Source organism: Rhagoletis pomonella, unplaced genomic scaffold (genome assembly GCF_013731165.1).
Source record: "Rhagoletis pomonella isolate Grant_MI unplaced genomic scaffold, Rhpom_1.0 Rhpom_scaffold_00013, whole genome shotgun sequence".
Classification (NCBI taxonomy): domain Eukaryota; kingdom Metazoa; phylum Arthropoda; class Insecta; order Diptera; family Tephritidae; genus Rhagoletis; species Rhagoletis pomonella.
The window spans coordinates 918,639-939,995 of record NW_023458567.1 but is presented as its reverse complement, the minus strand read 5'-3'; the positions used below and the strand labels follow the sequence as shown (position 1 = coordinate 939,995).

The 21,357-nt window shown below is 42.8% G+C and overlaps 1 protein-coding gene across 2 annotated transcripts in view; it reads right to left on the bottom strand.

Annotated features, from left to right (window-relative positions):
* The window catches only part of LOC118748446 (inositol-trisphosphate 3-kinase B-like), a 51,996-nt gene extending 31,574 nt beyond the window's left edge, over positions 1 to 20,422 (bottom strand). For both annotated transcript variants that reach the window (XM_036482869.1, XM_036482870.1), the window contains exons 1-2: positions 19,869 to 20,422; positions 6,919 to 7,432 (exon numbers count right to left, since the gene is read on the bottom strand). In XM_036482869.1, coding sequence (XP_036338762.1) covers positions 6,919 to 7,167 — 249 coding nt within the window. In that variant the 5' untranslated portion in view covers positions 7,168 to 7,432; positions 19,869 to 20,422. The remainder of the gene's footprint in view (positions 1 to 6,918; positions 7,433 to 19,868) is intronic.
* Positions 20,423 to 21,357: the final 935 nt, after the last annotated feature.

The following is a 21,357-nucleotide window of genomic DNA, read 5'->3' as shown; positions in this document are numbered from 1 at the left end:
GAAGATTCCAAAGTAGGCGAAGGAGCAGGAGCTGCAGTTAATTACTCTGAACCAGTAACTTCCAAATACTTTAAGATTATGGACCGCTTAATTATTTTTCAAGCCAAAATTTAGGCAATGAAGACTTCGTTTTAATATATTGCCTATTCGAAGAACATTTTAGTTTCTAAGGGGGTAATAAGAGGGCTAGCCATGATCAAAACCATTCACCTGTATTTGATTCAAGGACACAAAGCTGTTGAAGGTACCGAAATATGTAGCTGACGTACTAGGCAAAAGGCGCTATTTTCTAGACGTGTTACCAACGGCGGATGTACTGACACCTCCAAAGGAAACCAACCCAAGTATGAAGGTCATACGATAGAAAATTTGGCGATTTCTTGTGATCAATGAAAAGGCCAGAATGAAATTTTCGCTACGATTGTTAACGGGGTACTGCTTGTTAGCAACATATACGTTCAATTCACTGATTATGAAAAACTGAAGACGGCTATTTCTGCCTATTTGGTAATCAGTTAAAAACCTGGCAATACTGGCTGATTTGTACGCCTAAGGTTGCAACTTGTACTTTCGAAAACATAAGTCCCCTTTCAGACACGTCAAGTCTTGCTTTCAAGTCTGCTGGTTCGTTGGCGAAGGAGGTGGGAAGAGAGGGGAAGAGTACAGATACCTCCCTCCGTACCGTCAATTCGTTTCAAGTTTTCTTGCCTCTTTTGATCTTTTCGTTGCTTCCCATTTAAGAACCAAGGACTTGAATTCAATTAAAGTTGACGCGTGTGGAAGCAAATAGAAAACACAAAAGAGAATGCGAAAAAAATTGCTTTCAAGACTTGATGTGTCTGAAAGGGGTCTAATTGTATTCAAATGACTACATACTTGCTTCCATGGAAATGTGAATTAATAGAATTTAGAAGTTATCCTTAATTCACTCAACGCGTCACCATTCAATAAAGGGGGGTTTCCACCTTAGCGTACAGTCAAGTGGCGAAAAGCAGAACGCTTGAGCAATTGTTTCAAGAAGCTACAAAACGTAATTTCCCGCAAAATACGTAGAAACCTATTTAGGTTTTTGAGTGCTCCACTTGTCGCATTCAAGGGAATCCCCTATGCGATTAACTCAGACAACACAATAAGCGTCTTTTCCGCTGCAAATTCATCAAAAGCAGCTCACCAATTCGTCAAGTGTTTTGGAGTTATTTAAAGTAAGAAGCGCTTTGACGATTCTGACCAAAGTGTGCGCACAATGCGTGATCTATGGAGCAAGAATAAAGCAAAAAAGCTAAAGGTCCAGCTGAAATTCCTTAATAGCCAATGTTTGAATTATTTAAAGCCTACATGGCATGGCTTTCACTCGGCTGATAGCTGCTCAGAAAAATACTAGGATTGGCATCTTAGCGAGAGATTTGAATCCAAATTATTCAATTTAAGGCATGTGGCTATCCGATCACAGATACGATACTACGTACTAATATATGTATGTAAGTATGTATGTGTATGCATGTTTATATATACATACATATGTATGTATGTACATACATAGTACGAGTAAGCGCGTATATTTACTTCCATTTGTGTGCAAATTGATAATAATAAAAAGAGCGCAACAATAAGCATCACAACAACAACAACAACAACTCCAGCAACAATGCGCAAAACATGCTAACCAGCAAATAAATAAAACACGCCCATACAGCAAAGCTGCTCTATCAACAATGTTCATCGGCGAATGTGCGCGCCAGGGCGAGGGCGAGGGTGACGGTGGGGATCACTGCGCGGACTGATACGCAGTGACGTCAAACGATTGCCGAAGCTTTGGCCATAGCCATAGCTGGAGCGCTGAATGTTGCCTAGCGGCTAATTCGGCGGCTTCAACTTAAGCCCCGCGCGTTTTGTTTCTTTGTTTTTGCAAGCTTAGGTGAATTCGCGGCTTTGCTATGACTTTTTTTCGCCCATTTTTTTTTTTTACTAATTCAGAGCTCGAATTTCACTACACATTTTCATTGTGTTTACTGTCTACAGACAATTAGTGTTTACAGTAAGTTGATGCAAACAAACAACGAAAATGGAAGGAAACAACAAATGCTTGTAAATGCTGACGAAATAAACTTTAGTCACAGAGTCGAATTCCAATTTAATTTAATTACATTTTAATTGCAAGATTATTTCAACATTTATGTACATAAAATGCTGTGTCAGCGTGAAATTAACATTTGAAATTTCTACAAAATAAATATGTATTCACTTGCAATACGCCATTAATGAATTACAACAAAAGTCTTTGTCCTTTAGTCGTCGTCTAGACGCGCAAAAAAAAAATAACAGAATTATAATTATGAAATTACAGTTTATTGACAGCCAACGGCCAGTCAGCGTAAAGTGCCCACTCAAAGCAACCCAGCAACCCAGCAATTCCAAAGCCATGGAAGGCGGTGATCATTGTACGTGATGAGAAGTATGCTCAAATTGGCATCTATGTACGTATGTACGTATGTACATTCATATGTGTGCGTGAGTCCATAAATATTTATTTGGTTTCTTCATGTCAAGCTTTATGGGCCATTGACGTTTCAGTGACGTCACGCTATGCCACGCCGACATGGAATTTAACCCGTTTCACAACTTAAGACGTCGTCGAGTTTGTTAGCTGACTAATTACCAGCCGATAGGTATCATTGAGATAAAGACATATATATTTTTTGAGATGAGTAATGAGATGCCTAACTAGATGGTGATGACACGGACAAAGAGCTAACAGTTAATACAAATAAATAAATATAAAATATGAAAATAATAAATAAATACGTAAACTTAGCAAGAATAATTTCATACATAAATATTATATTCCAAACACTCGGAAGATCACAACAAGTCCAACCATAGTCTCAAACATAAGTATTCCTTGACAATGTAACACTAAGCTTTATATTCTTCAATGCAATGGAGTACAGTCTGGCCCCGGTGGGGCCACTCTTATTCGGATTAAGGGCTCATTAAGTCCTACCGCGTCTATTCACCAGAAGGTTCGACTGCAAGTGGGCGTCTGTCTTGGAGCAAGCAGTTCGCTATATAAATGTGTATGCGGTTGAAAAACCATCCACCCCAGCAATAGTTGTGCGCTGAACTTGGGACCCGCCAGATAACAAAATATATCCAATGAAAGACTAAACAAGCCTCGGATAACTGCATCGCCACGTGTTGACGACCCCAGCAAACGAAACAAGGACTACGAATTATGGATATGCACCTGGAATGAATGAGTGTATATGTATGCGTAGCCTCTGGCGACATCCTTCCCATGTATCTTAGCCTACTTCTCGCAACTGCATCACTTTCTAAGAGGAGATGTCGTTGGGTTTCTGGCGTCATGGCGCAGTACCGTCACAAGTCGTCTGCACTAATCCCCAGGGTATGCATAAGGGCTCACGGTCTGCAGTGTCCCATTAGCATCCCTGTTATAAATCTCAGGTTAGTCTTTTGCGGGATTATTAGTTCGCTAGATCTTTTGGGATTACGGCTTCCAAGAAGTTCTTTCGCTTGCCTTAGTCCAGGCGGGCAACGCTGTATACAGCATGGCGAAAAATTGGCATGGAAAGGCAGCAATGACTATGGACAACCAAGAAACTTCGCGCTATAATCTCGGATGTTATATATGTAAATAAGCAACTCCAAATTTAGATTTGTGTAAATGAACAGTGTGGTTTCACTGCAGTGCAGCTACATACATATAAAAGATAGATTTCATTCGGGAGGAGCTCGTCTGCACCACACGATCACAAAGTGATCGTTGCAAACGAAGCCACTTTCCATAGAGTGCACAAGCTTCTGCACAATACGTATACATTTACAGCGCGCGTGCTTTTCTCAACAATTCAGCAGGGCGACATCTTCCGGCTGAATATGATAACGCTCGAAAAGCAACAAGCAGCAACTACAACGATCGATAGTCGCCCAACGCGCAGCCATAAAACACAAAGTCTATCGCATACACTAACCACTGAGCGCAAAAGCTTCAGCAGCAGCGGAACTGCAACTGACGAAAGCGCGCGCACAAAGCGGATAGGTGAAAATATGAAAAAGCTCTGCTCTTCACTTAAATACCATTCTGTAATTACATTTTCATCCTATTAGAGACTACTTCGAGATAAGCTATTAATTACCATGCGAAATAATATTTGGAACCGGTTCGCGCATCCATTTATTAGGACTTACTTGCACTCAATGTTTTTACACGCCATTTCACCTGTGATAACACGAAAACCAAACTATTATATGCCAATGCCAACGCCAAAGCCACAGCTGCCAAACTGCCGACACATGCAGCGAAGAAATGGGCTATTTGCAGCAACAACAACAGCTCACAACGACACTTGCCGGATCATTACAAACGTGATTAACCATAAATTTATGATTTATGTACAACATAGAGCGCTACATTTCCTGCTACATACAACCAAGCGATCGTGCAACAGATCGGTTTGATCGCTGGTACCGCAAATCAGGCGTCAGGTGAGCGCTGATAAGGCATCTGAGAAACGCGAGCGCATTCAATTGCAAATGACGGCATTGATGTCATATACATACATATGTATACAGCTGCGAGCAGCAAGCGCTCATGTTGTTATTGTTTGCGCACAAGAAAACGATCAGCATTATGTTGCTGTTATGTTCTGATGTCATACCATAACGCAGCAATTTATGCATTGCAAATTATTTACGGCTGCCAATAAGAACACGAAAGACGCGACACGTTACTCGCGTTAGCCACGCTAGTCGACGCGAATAATGCAAGCGATAAGCGTTAAATGGGCAATGCGATATGCTGCTTGAGACTGCGGCAGCGCTGTGATGCGCTTAAACCAAATTGGAGCAGTGCACCTACGGTGGTGTAGCGCGCACTCAGTAAGAGGCGCTGTAGTACCTATGGCTAGGATTAAGCAGTTTCATGGCGCTACATGACATCGCTTCAATGCAAAGCATCTACCAGACATGCAAACGCCTGCGTTAGAGGTGCGCACATGAAGAGGAGAGGCGTAGCGCTAGCGATGGTTATTGCCGTCTGGCTGCCTCAACGTGCGCGTTGTTGCCGAAAGGCGGCATGACTTAAAAAGGTCATTTATAATAACCGTTTGTGTTTATGCCAGGGCAGTCATTACTTAAGCAGTTAAGAAACTCATTTTCATGTAAGTTATATTGGTAGTTATCGTAAATTCATAATATGTAAGTTTTTTGGACGGACAAGCAGGTGGATTGGGGTAGGTTAGGTTAGTTTAGGTTGATTGTGGCAAACCCCACAAGGGGGCCTCACTTAGACACTAATAACAGTCCATTGTGTTACCACATTACGCAATTTAGTTTGAACGGTAACTACAAGTTGTCTGTGTTAAGCTTACAGAAGCGCTGGTTGCCCAAAACAAAGTTCCGCAGCAGCTGATGTCCACTCAAGAAAGAGCTTGTTGGGCGAAGGCCAGACAGCTGAGAAGGAAATACTTCCAAACAGCTGCGTCAGGAGGGATCTGTAACGATAATAAGTCGTATCGCTTGGGTAAACCTGTAAGAATCGAGAGCTGGCGCTTAGTCAGCTGCAGAAGCCCCTGCAACTTTGCATGTCGGGGTTCTCGCCCAGCGCTCGCTGAGTCGACTATGAGGCCATCTGTTCAGGAGCAGGCCGTATGCCAGGTGATGGTCTGGAGGGTGTCCTGCCTAGCCAATTCATCAGCCCTGTAATCGCAAGTGATATAACAGATAAATGCTGCTGAGATCCGGCTGTCTGAACATAACATCTATTGAGAGTTTCTGACAGTAGACACCTCCTCCAACTCTTCCGGCCAGCTTCGGTCCGTCCGTGAAGATGTTTATTGGACCTCTGCTCCAGAGAATGCCATTATCCCATTCACCTCTTTGGAGGGATGTGCGTAAGTTTACAAATTTATTTTATCATCGATTTTTTTGTCAACAAAGGAACCATTTTATCTTCATTAAAATTGTTTGATGCAAATTTGGACTAACTATTCGTGGCAGGGTCCGTCACGGTATAGTGTCTCAATCTCAAAATTTAAAACGCGTAAAGGACTATGGAAGGCGAGTGTCAGATGACAGCTGATGCCTTATAGCCCCCAGAGCGTAAACCCAAGTTTCAAGACCCCAGAGGCGGAAGACAACATCCATCGACAATCTTGAAGATTTAGGTAATATCTATGCAAGCCTTCCTCCTCTCATGTGAGCAAGAGGAAAAAGTTTCTCTAGCGCAACCATTCTTTGTTGTACCAATACAAACGTCTCTTCCAGGGAACTAAGGGGATCTTAAATACAAACAAAAAATAAATAGCAAAGCTCTTTACTAGACGATGCAAATTTCCACAAAACCATTATTCATTAACGCCCAAGAGCGCCCACGATAGCACAAAGAAAAGTTGTTCAATACTCTCCTGCCTCCTCCAACGCCACTACACTTCTAGATAAATGCGCGCCTTCAACCACCTACCGCGCTTCTGTTACTAATAGGCATGTGGCATGCAACAACGCCACAGCCAATCCGCCTGTCTATTTATCCACCTTAAATCATTTTTTCTTTCAATTTTCCGAAACACAGAAGTAACATTCAACCGCGCGCCAACTTGTCACTAATTCACCACAGTAGCTGCTTAGATGCAACAGTGTTGCATGCTACACGCCTGCACACAACAGTAATTAGCGCAAAATTAGCAAGTCTATGTTGTAAGTCAATCAAGTGCTGTACCGCGCCGCGCCACACCGCACAACGCTGCACAGTTTCTATTTACCACTCACCAACATAGAGGAGCGCATATAATAAAGTTAGCTAGTAAACGAAAAGAAACTGCCGCCTCGCTACGAATCAACAACACCACGCCTGTAGCGCGTCGATCGTACTTTGAGCGCAGCATAAGTGAACCAACCTACCTTCTTGGTGCAAGCCTCCGCGCTGATCACATACAGATCCACAATGCCCAGCAGGCAGTCGTCGCAGCGACAGACATCTTCGCCCAGCACCAGCGACCCCAGTGACCCGATGCTGCTGGCCGAGTCGAGCGAATCGGTGCGACGCAAACGACTACCGCCCGGACCACTTTGAGCGGCTGCCTCGATTTTGCGCGCCAACAGTTGCTCCATGAGGGTGCGCGGACGCGACGAGGAGGGGAAGAGTGCCATGTTGGTTGATGGTTGCTGTATGTTGGCTGTGCGATGTAGACTGTAGATGACTCTAATGAACTCGTATGTACGGTTATGTGAGTGTTTGTTTGTGCTTGTGTGTGAAGTGTGGAACAGGCGAGTTTGCTGCTTAAGTCTTTCGTTTGGCTTGATTGGTTAGCACTGATTGCGCGAAAGAGGCTGCGATATGGTTTTGCTATCGTTTTCGTGACTGCCTTATACGCTTAAAATTTCTAATTCTATAAGTGAGTGAATGTAAACGTACCTGCAAAGAATGAGAAAATAAAAATTGGTTAGAAAGAAGTTGACGTCAATGCGAAATATAATTTAAACAACAAAGCAAAGACACTTTTTCCCGCACACAGTCGCCACTACCGCGCTACTTTGCAATCACACTAAATACAGCTTTTATGGCTTGTGGGCAATTTCAAATCTTGAACGACAAATTAACTTGCTACAACAACAATTTACCACACCAACAGCTGCTAATACTTACAATCAGATCGCTTGTAACTATGCGCCGAGTTTCAAATTACCCACCGCCTATCGGCACCAGCCGCCCATCCAACTCTCCAGCACACACCCAAAAGCAATTAACTACCAGAAAGGCGAAATCGCAGCCGCCGAAAATGGCACATTTTTTCACTTAAACAAACAATTACATCTTGTCTGGCGTTGACTTAATCGCTGACTCTACACGGCTGGGCAATCTGCGAACAGTCAGCTGCCTGCCGAAACGCATGCGGCGAAATGGCACAGCAGCCGCTAGCAATGGGGCACCGAGAAGGCATTTCAGTTCGAACATTTCAATTGCGCCGATTTGCCAATTACAATTGCAGCGCTGGGTATTCGAAATGGGATTGTTAGTTATTAATTTTTTTGTTTCCTTTTAATAGAGACATTAACATTTTATTTTATGACTTTAAATTAAATAATTTGTGAGAAGGAACATAGGCCAACTCACATACTCTTATCTGGTATACTCGTAGTGAAAAAAGGAAATCCCTCTTGAAGCGCTACATAACAAATCTAAACCCGACTACTAAACGAGGAAGGATTCCTTTGCATAGCAGCAGTAATGAACACATTCGCTCCCTCTAAAATACCCCCAATTTGGCAATAAACTCAAAATTCATTTGATGTCTAATCCAGACAAAATTCTATGGAGGATGCGGGAAAATAAAAAATCTCTTTGCAATCTATGTTAATTTTTTTGTTTCACCTAAGACCAAACAAAGTCAGTACTATATTTTATGATCTTTGAAAGGCCAACTCTTACCGCTAGGGCTATCCTAAATGATCAATCAGATTATACTTGCGGTGCCCAGTGATATTTGGTTCGCATTTCGTGCACATAAAAACAAAAATAAAATATCGATTTTGGGTTTTTAGTCTCTTGTATTGGCTAAAATGATGTTTCAGCTATCAAAAAAAATGTCCAACACGAGTCTCGACCTTTTGCAACCATTTGTATGATCAGTGTGAAAGTATTAGCTTGCGCAGCGTTCTGATTTTAATTTTGTATAATTAATTTTCCTCCTAAAGGTGAGTTGTATAGAAGGTATAATTTTAAAATTTCTTAATATGTTCAACCGATTAGTATTTACGGAAATATTCAAGTGAATTTTTTAATAAAAAAAGTTAAAAAGAAATCATAAGTCATTTTCTCCGTGTTTCACCAATAAAAAGTTATATTTATTTCAAGATAAATATATTTTAACCTATATACTAAATATTGAATCCGACCGTGTCCGACATTTTGTTTAAGACGGGATTTGGTATCATAAATATAATAATGAAAGTTTTTCTGAAGATGCTTTTTTTTAATTAATTTTTTTCAATCAATTCCGTGTAAGACACACGTAAAATTAGTTATATTATAATGAAATAGCATTTTTATTTAGGAGTTTTAAATACAATCTTAAACACCCTAAGACTTTAGGCGTCGTACTCGATCGGTCATTTTGTTTTTTGTTATTTTGACTTCAGATTCGAATTCAACGACCTCAAAAACCTCCGTAAACCTGAATTCATGTGAATACACTAATTGTTTCAATTATTGGCACAAAATGGCCATCAAATATCACTATGCGGTGGCCATATTTTATAAATAAAAATACAGTAAAAAAATTTCCTTCAGGTTTTTTACGCTTACCTGGTTATCAGGATATGTGGTTATGTGATTATATATATTTTTTTTTTATTTACAACAATAAAATACACTATACAATAATAATTTTTAACCAGATAACCTGATGTTTATGTTTATTCATATTCTGCAATTCAAGGAAAAGTTGTTCTAAGCGATTTGGCTACGCGATGTACATTAGAATAAACAGAATTATTCCTGAAAACAGAATTGCGAATGAGCTGACCGGCAAGGGAACTAATCTGCAGTCGTTCAGTTGTGACCCAATCTGTTCAAGATCTGTTCATTAGCTCAGAGGTTGATTTTATCAACGAGCACCATTTAATGGGAATACTCAGAGAGCGCAAAGGATTACCCTCTAATGACTTCTACCGCAGTTGAAGCCACGAGAAGGACGTGAGGAAAACTTCAAGCCCTTTCCAAAGCCCTGTCTGGTCCTAAATACGACTAAGAATCCTTGAGTTTTCACAGCCTTCTCCGCAGTGTGCTTAAGCAGGTGTAAAACACAATTTTATCCGACAAAGGATTTGTAAATCACCGTAAGTGCATTGTTGTCACACTTTAGCTGCGGCATAGTATCTCACAGATACCAAATAGGCGAGTTGACAAAAATGTCGTAACTGCCATAACTTTACAAATATGGCCGGCAACGAACGCTAATACCCCAGTTGTAGAAAAAATGAGAAAGAGTTGTAAATTAAATTCTTAAAATTAGTTTTAATAAATTCTGCGAAAAAAATATGACTGCGCAAGGCAACCTGTGTATAGCACTACCCCGCTTGTAGCAAGTAAGTAAATCGAAATCTTTTTAATCCAACACCCAACCAATATCTCTACTCAACCGCGCCGAGTATCCGTTGCCTTAATTCTTTTGTTGCGACAAATATGGCGATTCTCGCTGCTAATACATGCAACCATTTAATGCCATACCTTTTTTGCTCCACTTCAACGCTAATCGCTTAGCAGTTCACTTAAGAGAATGAAGAACGCTTAGCTAAGCCCGCATAAATCCATTTCTAATGCACGCAGATATTCCTCGAAGCTTTCAAACCAATAAGAACCAGCGCTCTAGTCCAGCAGCCTATGCGTCCAGCGACATGCGACGAACCGTGGCATAATCAGCCAGGCTTTGGTGTACTTTTTATGGCGCGCGCATGCAACAAAAGCAAGAAGCTGTAGCAAGTTGCCTACGCAACCTTCTTAGCATCGCCTACGAATACCCCAAGGAGCTCGCGCGTTTGTTTCGCTTACCCGACGCGTATGAAAGAATCCCATTAAAATGCAGCGCACATCTGCACTGTCGCAAGGAGACCTACAGCTGTGCCAATGTGGACGCCGATGAGCTAATTACGCGCCGCTCATATTGACAAATAGCCTTCGTTGGTAGTAAATTTAATTAAATTAATTAGGCAGATATTTTTAAAATGCAAAATTAAAGCGCATTTAACCATCGAGCTAATGAGGCGCGCAGTGTAAGCGTTCGTACACCTGTTGCAGTATCAGCAGTCAGAAGCTGGAGCACAGCGACGATGGCTACCGCAAATGCGCTTCGAAATGTTAATTATACATTAACGAGGTCAATAGCACCTCACTTGGAACTATATACTCTAGGCACACACTGTTGCTTTGCGTTGGGACTAAGGTAACTGCTTACGGCCAGCAGCAACTGGCAATCCTGAGTAATTGATTGCATCCATTGCAGCGTGGCCGTGACGCATTTCCGCGCGGTCACAACCAGCAGCATTCGTGCAACCGCGCGCGCTCATCGCCCCGAATTTGGTGCATGCACCGTCACGTACGCGTGTAAATGTAGCGCGCAACTAATGCGTTTCTGATAACGCCGCAAACCAAATGCGTTACTCAAAATGTGCAGCTTACTGATGTAGGGTGGCGCGCGGTGGCGAAATGGCGCGTTCCTTCTGCGCGACATTCTAGCTGATCGAAGATTGGCGATCATTGAAAGCAGCTGGTTTACCTGCACAGCGCTATGTTATGCTGGAACATAAGCGCGCTAACCAATATCAATGCGCACCATCTTAGTTAGTTTTGCATTTGCCGAACTAGTTTTCTTATCCCGCGACCATTTGGTACCGATTTCTGCCGCCAGATAAGCGCGAGAATGTGAGCGCGTAATTTCATCTTTTGCGGCGATCGTTATCGCTGAACACCAAGCGGCGGCACCGGCGGCGGTGGTAGAAGTCGCAGCGACGCCCGCATTGATTTATCGCTCGCTTAGTTGGCTTCATTGCAGTTTTAAGTTAGTAATTTGTTAAAGTGGCGCAGCAACGCAGTAGCGCCGTTTCAACGAAGGAAATTTATTTGTGCGAAAATTCGAAATTAAGATAAAATTCGCTCTCTGATAAGCTAAGACAAATAATCCACTTTGAGTAGTGGTCTGATAAAATTAGAATTTGTTCGAATTAATTTTGAAATTAAGTTGTAAAGTAATTAATAAGACTTAGAGGCCATAAAAAGCTGTAAAGGTCTGACACGTACCATCATTCTCATATCATTCAAATACAATGGAGACGATAAACGAAAGAATTAAGCGACAAACTATAAATGCAGGTGAGTAAGTATTTGGCTCTTACACGTTTTTTCACGTACAACTTGAGGTGTGCGTTTCGATGTTGTTACAGAAACGGAGCGGCCCACAATTCTACGCCGCCTCCGAACGGCAAGTGTTTTCCTATAAAAAATATTTCCATGGCAGAAAATCACTCGTAGGTTTGGCTTTGACCACTATTCAAAAAAACCCTTTTTTGTTGTTGCTCTGACCAGAGATACCCAGTGATAGTACGCACCTTTAACCATTTAGCTATGCTAACCGACTTGCGATTTATATAACAGAAATCTGAGATTTAAATAAAAATAAAAATAAAACTGTCTGACATTCGCTCACTTGACGTTTTACACCTGCCTTTGATATTCTAACACCTTCATTCTTTCAGTTCATCTTCTACTGAAGCTGTCTTCTGCCGTCTGTCTCTAAATTTGACTTGTATGCAAATGCGTACACTTCATCACTGATATGTCTGCACTGAGTTGTGGCTATTCCTTATCGGCACACTTCTTTCGGCTGCCACATTGTACTGTCTCATTTGTGACAGTTGTATGGCCAAGACATCTTCATTTATATGTATATACATACATATATGTCACAGTGTTGGTTAGTAAAATCAGCAAGGAAGAAAAATTTACTCGTAAGACGCACTCAAAATTTCACATATACACAATTTTTAAATCAGTCCTTTCTAAATTGTTTTGCTGTGCTGCATTCATAATTCGACTATTGAATTACTCGTCGAATTATATCAATTATCCAGTGAAAGTAGTCCGATGAACGATGAGAAGAGCGATGGGGGTGAGCGAATTTTGGGTGGATTCCGTCTTTGTCTCGTAGCGGCAGATAAAATTTCACAGTTTGTGACATAGTGTAAGGTAACTGAGGGGCCACAGCACCCACCCAACATATCGATGCAAGACGGAGCCATAATTTGCGTCCGTTAAATTCCGAAGTTTTTCGCATCGAGCCAGATCACTGCCAAATAACTAAGTGTGTGTATAGCTGCTTTTCACTCAAGGTAAGTTTTTTGGTGTCTTTGCAGCCAATTCCAAACTGAAAAAAATGGCAATCGCTCGAACCGAGCATCGAACCTGGGTCCTACGGAATTGTAGTAATTAGCTCTCACCACTCGTCTACCGCGAGTGCTACCGACGACAAAGTAGATGTGCATGCTCTCTCTGAACAAACAAACATGCTAACAAAGGAATCGGTTTCGGCATCTGTGGTAGCCGAGGGGTGAGAGCGACGTACTACAATTCTTTTTATTCTACGTTCTCTGAGTTTTGGGCAGTGTGGTCATTGAAAATTCCCCCCAACGGCACTAATTTTGGGGATTAGCCGGATCACCGAAACAATTCTGAATCAACGAGTTGATCCAAATCAACGCTGTCATGTGTCTATGCTTTAAGACTTGGCAGAGATGAACAAGGACGATGAGCTCCCGGTGAGCCGTTGTAAATATCCATCGACTCGGCACCTAAGGCTGAAAAACGAAAGCAACGAGGCTTAGAACTGCAGCGGTCCTACATAAAATAGCAGTGAGTGGCCTGCGCCTTTAAAAATATATATACATATACCCTAAATAACTACGATATATAGCCAGCTGCTTTGCCCTCGCTCGACTCGTAACTGTCAAATTTCCCGCAAATAAGTCACTTTCAATCTGCAGTCAATTCTATACGCTTCCCCTTTTTTATGTGTCTTCATGTGGCCACTCCTTCGACTCCAATTTCTACGCGGTAACAAATACATAAATGACAACTGCTTATCCATTTCGGTGTCATGTATGCACAAATGTACGTAAGTAGGTGCCACACACAGGTACGCACACCACTTCTATAAGCTTCCAGTTCATTGTTGTGTGCCAGGCACTAATCGTCCGCACCAATAATTTATGTCGGATTATAACGTCGTGTCACATAAATTAATGTTGCCAACTTATTTCGCTATTTCGTTACTTTGTGGCATTCGCGATCTGTCGTCGACCGCGTAGACAACATCCCACACCGCCTCGCAGCCTCGCGCCTCCGCAGCACACCTCCACTCACAACTCGGTTGCCTATTTAGCCACCACTGAGGAGGATAGTAAATCTCAGCAATCAGCCAAGCAAGCAGACACTGACGCACGCGCGCCAAAGCGTATTTTGGCTTGCAGCTGAATTGCTGTCAGTTTTTGTAGTTAGTTATTGTTTGTTGTGTTGTAGGTTTTTCTATTAAGATTTTCCATTTGTCGTTTGCTCCGCGCACAGCTTTAGTACTGTCATTGTTGCATGCCACAAACCGAAACTAGCTGGCTGGCTGGCTGGCCAAATGCATGCAAGCCAGCCACAATGCGTGGCATGATCGCCATTCCAGGGTAGTGTGCGTGTTTCCACGCATGTGTGTGTCGCGCGGAAATTGCAGACCGACCAACGTGATTGCCGTCAATTTTGTTTTATTAATTGCAATTTGCTCTTTCCCTGCCAAGCAAATGCGCCGAGCCAATGGCCAGCAGCAGCAGCCGTCGCAGAAGCGACCAGTTGTCAAAAATCATAAAAACGAAGTTACAAATGCAACATACCCACGCCCACGGATTTGTCAGCGTACATTAAATTCATAAGTGGAATCAACGAAGATCAGGACAGATCCGCCGCTCTGTGAAATGGAGCGCGGTGGGACGCGGCGTAGCGCGCACGCCAAGACATCAGCGTCCAATTGGCAATGTTAAATTCGCATTGACATCTCGTTGACTGCCTGCTGGCATGTGTGCAAACTTCGCGCGCGTATATGTGTGGGTGTGTGTGACTACTAGCTGCATTTATGATTTATGTAGTGGCAAACGGGTGAGCCAAATATGGAACTACTTAGAAAATCGGCACACACACGTGCACGCCATAAAATGTCAATCGCATTAAACGATTATAAAAATGAGAGACTAACTGCCCGCCTGCCCAAAAGAGTGAGTCGAACAGAAAGTAGCGCAACGCAGCGGGTTAGTGCCAGCACAGCAGCTTATAGGCGAGGCCAATCAGCGCGCGCTACACGAAATATCCAACTGAGGCAGCTGAAAAACTTAACTTGCCCTGTTGGAGGCTGCGACCAGCCACGCTGGGGTTCACCTTTTAGGTAAGATGCGTTTTTTCGGCCTTATCACCTGAGGCTTGCATGTTTTACGCCTTATGCCAACTCGAGAGTCTTCCAAGCCATAGGCGGGCTTGTCAATGCCATAATTTTGATTTATGGGATGAGACAGAGTCGCAAACAGGCTCGCTCGTAATTTAAATACAAAATACAAGCGCGCAGTGTTGATACACTGACGGCTAGGGTAGCGCACCAAACCGGCAAATAGAAAACTGACAACAGCAGCTCTAGTGTGGTAAAACTACGTAATCCAATAAACTACGCAGTCATAATAAATTTTCCATAAATTCTCTCGCACGCGCCCATTATGTAAAGCAAGGCGGCGACAAGCGGCATGTTGGGGCGCCAACGCGCGTGGTGGCAACCATGTCAAAATAAAGGTGCCAAAGCGCTAACAATAAATTTTGCGTAGCTGCGCAGACGCGCGTGACGCGCTGTCGGTAGAGGTGATTAAAAAGCGGAAGTAGCCGGCGAATAAGCCCCAGAAAAGAGTGGGGTTATTTGTTAGCATTGTAGCCGGTTATAATTTATGTGAGTTCGCCTGCGTAAAGTAGCAAAAAAAATCAAAAAAGCGCACTGCAAACGCCGTGGCGTTTCAAATTTTTTTTCGATGTCATATCAATATTTATTCTGAGCCTTAAGAGCAGTTCCGCTTAATTTAATACTTCCTAATTGGACAGCCAATGCCGCAAGTCATTAATTCTTAATTCCACGCTGACTAAACTCTGCAAGCAACTCCATCATTGCACATGCGCGCAGGCTTTAATCGCGTGTTTCACGAACATTTCTCAGCAGCGCAGAACTCAAAATAACGCGCCAATCATAATTTTCATATTTTTCGCATAAATTAAAGCAGCGAAGTCCACTTTCCAGTTGCTATAGAAAGTGCTGCCTACTGCAGTGCGAAGTTGAAATCAAACTCATCTGCTCGTGTTCTGCCCTGCTGCAACGCGCTTCCCCTTTCCTTCATTAAATGCGCCTTATCTTCCCAAACTGCTGCATCCCTCCCGTTTCCGCTCCGTTGACTGCGGCCGTAAATTAATTAAAGAGCGTTGCGAATTTATCGTTCACACACCAAATGACTAATTGCCTCGAAGTCGCAGAATCTCGGAGTTGCGCTGTCGCCTGCACCTGCTGCAGCACCAATGCCACTAATTTTCGCTATCAATATTCCTTTAAAGTCGCTAATTACCAACTAATTCCGCGGGACAACCCACCAGCTCTCAACCAGTGCCACCTTGCCGCACCAACAGCCACTGCCAGTTGAATGTTTGTTGTTTTATTTGCTTTTTATTATTATTGTAGCACCTAATGATGGCGAGCGAATCTTTATCGCTTAACGCTTGAGCGCAACAGCGGCATTAAGCGCCTGCAGCCACCAGCAATAAAAGGAAGAAGAAAAAAGCAGCTACAACCAGCAGCGCAAAATAAGCGATAAATATAAATATGCAACAAGTTTATTTATAAGCGCTTTTATGAGCTACCGAACGCGCCACATGCTACATGCCACACAGCCATGCAGTCGGTTTTTATGTTTTTGTTTGCCACTGTGCTGACGACAGCAGCAAAGGCGCGCGCGACAATACGCAGAGCTAGGCCCGCAATCGCTCCTCTCCCACTTCAGGCATTCGTTAGCAGCCAACAGCCTTCGCCTTCTCCTTCGCTGGGAGACAATAAATTTCAATGGTGATTAATGGACTTTGTTGCTCGGAAGCCACCAACTTATCATATTTCAGATATCGGCAAAAATGCATATATTGCCGCGCGGTCGCGCAGGCGCTGAGCCACTTAACTGCTTAGCTTGCAACGGCGTGTAATTCTCTAAACATCCGCTGCTACTGTCCATGTGACGACGACTACGCACTTCTGTTGTACGCGCTTTGCTTGGCGTGCATTTATGTGCGTACATACATACATACATACATACGTACGTGCGCGTGTGAATGTGTTGCTCAGTGCTGTGCGCTGCGCCTGCGCGTCGAATAATGATTTAGCTGCTCGTTGCCTTGTTAGGCAAAATATTTATTTATGATTTACATATTTAGGCGCACATCGGTGCCGACACGATAGCGATATGCAATGAGTTTATTGAATTGTGAGTGGGAATAAAAAAAGAGTAAACTGACAGCAGCAAACAAGGAAGGTTCAAGCCAAGAAGTCAAGGGTTAAAGTTGTTATTTGAATTGAGATTTTTCCATGGAAACAATGGGATGGGAAAGAGTATCAATTGTTAGTAGTGTCAACTCAAATGTAGGTATATTTAAAGAAAATCTTAGAAGGTATGTATTTGTATAAATTTAAATTTGAAAAGGGGAAAAGGTTCAGCAAAGAAATAACGCAAGATTTAGTTTAAAAACTTAAAAATGACTGCCTCTTAAATACTTTATACTTATCTCTTAAAATTATGACAAAAATTAGGATCAATTTACGAAATTAAATCTCTTGAAATGCTCTACAAAATTAAAGAGCCCCTTGCTTTGTTTTTATGGATTCTTCCAACAGGGTATCGAGTGTGAAAAATGAGGAGCGGTTTTAAATGTGTGAAGGATAATGTTTCAAAGACGAGCGTATCGCATTCGCCAGTCCTGCTATGCTCAGTCAAAGCTACCTAGAACAGCAAAAATGTTCAAAGCAGCAGAAACAAAAAGAAGCAGCAAAGTTCTATAAATGCTCGTCGTCAGCACTTAGACCAAAGCTAAGAAGACTCTTCTTGCGGCGTAAAGATTCATCGGCCAGTCTGTAGTAAACTATGGGATCAACCTGGGACTCAGTGCAAATGTGCCAGTGCCTAAAGAGAACTTTCTAAGCATTCTAACTCACAAAAAAACCGCGATGGCCATCCTACCCATCCGTCTATATCGACGGCTCAAATACTGAGAGTGGTACTGAAGCTGGATGGCGTCTAGGCGGCAACTTAGATGCTTTACTGCTTTGGGTGCAATGGCAAAGTTTTAGCAACTGAAAGTGGCAGATTGGATAATTGACGAAAGGTGGCGGGAACATAAAATCAAGATCTGCAGTGACAGCAAAGCTAATCTAAAGGCCTTGTAAGTTGAGGCTGAACTCCGTTACAAGGTGGAATGAGCATGAACTTATGTGGGTTCCCGGACACAATGGTATTCGAGGCAACAAAGGACGATGAGTTGGCGAACTGGGGTTCTCTGAAGCGTTCAATTGGACCGGAACCAATTTTAGGGTCAAGCATAGCAGGAACGATCGAGTACTTAAAGGATCTGATAAATAAAACTTATGAGAACCGTTGGCGTGGCTTCGACATCCGCAAAACAATCAAGTGCTTTGTGAAAAGCAAAATTCATTCTCTGTCAAAGATGGAGTGATCTGCGAGTCCTGATAGGACTAATTGCGGGGCATAATCCATGGGGATGACATACGGTCACCATGGACATCATAGACAATCCACTTCGCCTTCGCCAGACTTAGTTGGTAGTGTGATAAGTTTGCAGAGGAGCAATGAATTCCCATCCTATTTCTAGGCCTTAAGTACAATGGGCAACACTGTCTGAGTACTTGGAAAAACTGTTTTTCTTTATTTGTCCGGGTACCAATTATTTCATTCTATTCTACCCATCCTAAGAGGTGAAGGATCTTATGTAGTATATTTTATTCCCTCTCATCCACTACTCCTACACTTTCCAAGGTTATTGCATTCAGTTGCAGTATCGCGAAGAGTAGAAGCCACAACAAGGTGATATACGAATGTATCTATCTAATTCAAGCTCAATGAATGCGTCGATAAAACCACACATATGTTTGTGCCTTTATGATTTGTTTTTAATGCAATTTTCCATATGTTTCCTAATTCAATAAAAGAGCTAAATAGTTGCAGCTTTGCGCTTATAAAATCACAATTTTATTTTCTCGCTTCTTTTGTTTCACAACTCACTCCTTTCTGGTCCTCTTTCCAAACAACAACTAACCAGCCGATCGGCCAATCAGCCAAAGAGCAATGTTTGCAATTATTGTGAACTCCTAATCGCCGCAGCATCTGAGGAACATTAATATCTGGAAAATGCGTCGAGGCAGCCAGGCGAAAGATAGCAAGAAAATATACAACGAAGAATGATGAATGGAAGGAAACAAACAAACAACCAGCAGCGAAATCACAACAACGCGAACAACGGACGGACGGACAAATAGACGGGCAGCAACAGCCGGACGCGAAAGCTGTAGTTTTGGAATGATGCAGTGGGGCTATGCAGCGGCATGGCAGGAGTTCATTGGCAGATCGATGGATGGCTGCCTGGCTGGTCGACTGACTGGTGGAGTGTGGAGCACTTGGTGAGCTGACTGGCTGACTGGCTACAAGAATAAATAGCCAGCTAACTAAACTGACCGAGTGGCTGACTGGCTGGCTGCCTGTTTGGTTGGCTAGCGGACCACTGGAGCGCGCGCAGCTAAAAGCAAAACATTGTGCGAATTTTAGATGCAGAAAACTGATTACAACAACAGCGCGCAACTAGAAAAAGATGAAAAATTGCTGACGAAGCGATGCGCGAAGGGAAAAACTAGAATTATAAAATGAAAACAAAAACGATTGAAAAGCAAAACAACGAGCAATAAAAAGTTGTAGATAAGTAGAAAAAAAATCACGCAATAATTTTCCACTGATTCTCAGCATATATTCCACAAACGCTATGAACGTTAAACGCTATTTCATACTTATACATACATAAGTAGCAATAAAAATTGCGTGTAAGGAGACTAGATGACGGCCGTCGATAGCGCGGGGACATTAAAGAGGAAATAAAACGAATTATTCATACAGCGTAGGAATTTAGAAATGCGTAATCGTTACGCAATTAAATTGGAAATTTTAACTTAAAAATTCATGAATTTTATACTTACAATAGTGAATGCAGACGATCGTTGAAAGCGCTACTTGCATTCACAGATTTTGACGAAGCGCTGTTACGTTGTTAATTTCCGCCACCCACGCGTTCTCACTGGTATCTACGTACGACGCCGACGCGCGTTGTTTTTTTTTTTTTTGTAGTGTGTATTTGCAAAATTTTCGCTGCGTAGCTCTCACTAACTGTGTCGCAATTAAAGCGCTTTTTGTGGGTATGAAAGTCTAACTGCCGATTTCACCAGCAATTAAAGTGCAAAAATAATTTTTTCTGTTCTCTCAGATTTCACAATAAATTTAAATAATAAAAATTACTTTTCACTTAAATTGCTTTCGTGGAACTGCCAAGCAAACAGTCGACTAAACAATTTTATTTGAGGAAAGTCAGCAGCCAAAACGCGAATTGTACTTTGTGATAATTCCGTGCAAAATGAACTTAACCCGACACAAACAACCACATTTATACTATGCACCGTTGCACTTCCCCTAATGGCTATAGCTATTTAGTAATTTGAGCGAGTCACAATTTTAGAAGCGTACCGCACGCGTTTGAGGTGCGCGCACAACTAATCAAGCGGCCGAGTCACGAACGCGCAGGCAGTCTGCCAAAGAATCACTGCTGCTGGCGCACAGTGTGTCGGCCGGCCGTTGGGCGGGTGTGAAGAAATTAGAAGCTAAGGAAGGTTGGAGAAAAGAGCGATCGCTGGAGGCAGCAACGCCGCCGAGTGAGTACGCATCTTACGCGACGCGCCATCCTAACTCACCAACGTCGCACGACCGGAAATTCACCACGGTGTATTGCCCGCGGGCGAAAAGATTTATTTGTGCCTCGGCGCGATGTGCGTGCGCACTGCATTTCCGCGAGCGCTTTTCCCAACAGCGCAATTGTAGCACACAACAATAGCAACACTCAAGAAAAGTGCCAACCAACTGAGCGAAAACAAAAACAGAATAAATACGAACAGGCGAAGGGAAGTCGCAGCTGCGAGCCACGCAGTTAGTAACTGCAATGGCCAAGTAACATCAGCCATCAGTCGAGCAACGTGTGAGTGTGGAGCCTCGCATGCGCACTGCGCATTGCTTTTGAGTTGGATTGGTCGTTGTTGTGTAGGGTTTTTGCTATTCCACTCTGTTGTGGCAGCTGCCAGCAGCGCATCAGCGCATTGACGTTGCACTGCAACTGGGTCCAATGCGAAAAGGAATAAACAAAAAAGTAATAAACTTCACAAAAGCATGAAGCATCGGGCACCAGCCAACATGCAATGGCACTCTCATTGTTGGCGTTGCAGCAAAGTGCGCGCGCGTAAAGCCAATAAACACGCAATCGCCACAGCGCCAACGACGCATTGCTGCTGCGACAACTTCCGTGCCCTGACAGCATTAGTTAGTTGGCCGGTGTTGCAGCAGTTGGTAGTTGTTTGTGGCTGTTGCACTACGACTCTGGCATGTCGCGCCGCAATAACAGCATCGCAGAATCTTATAAGTCCA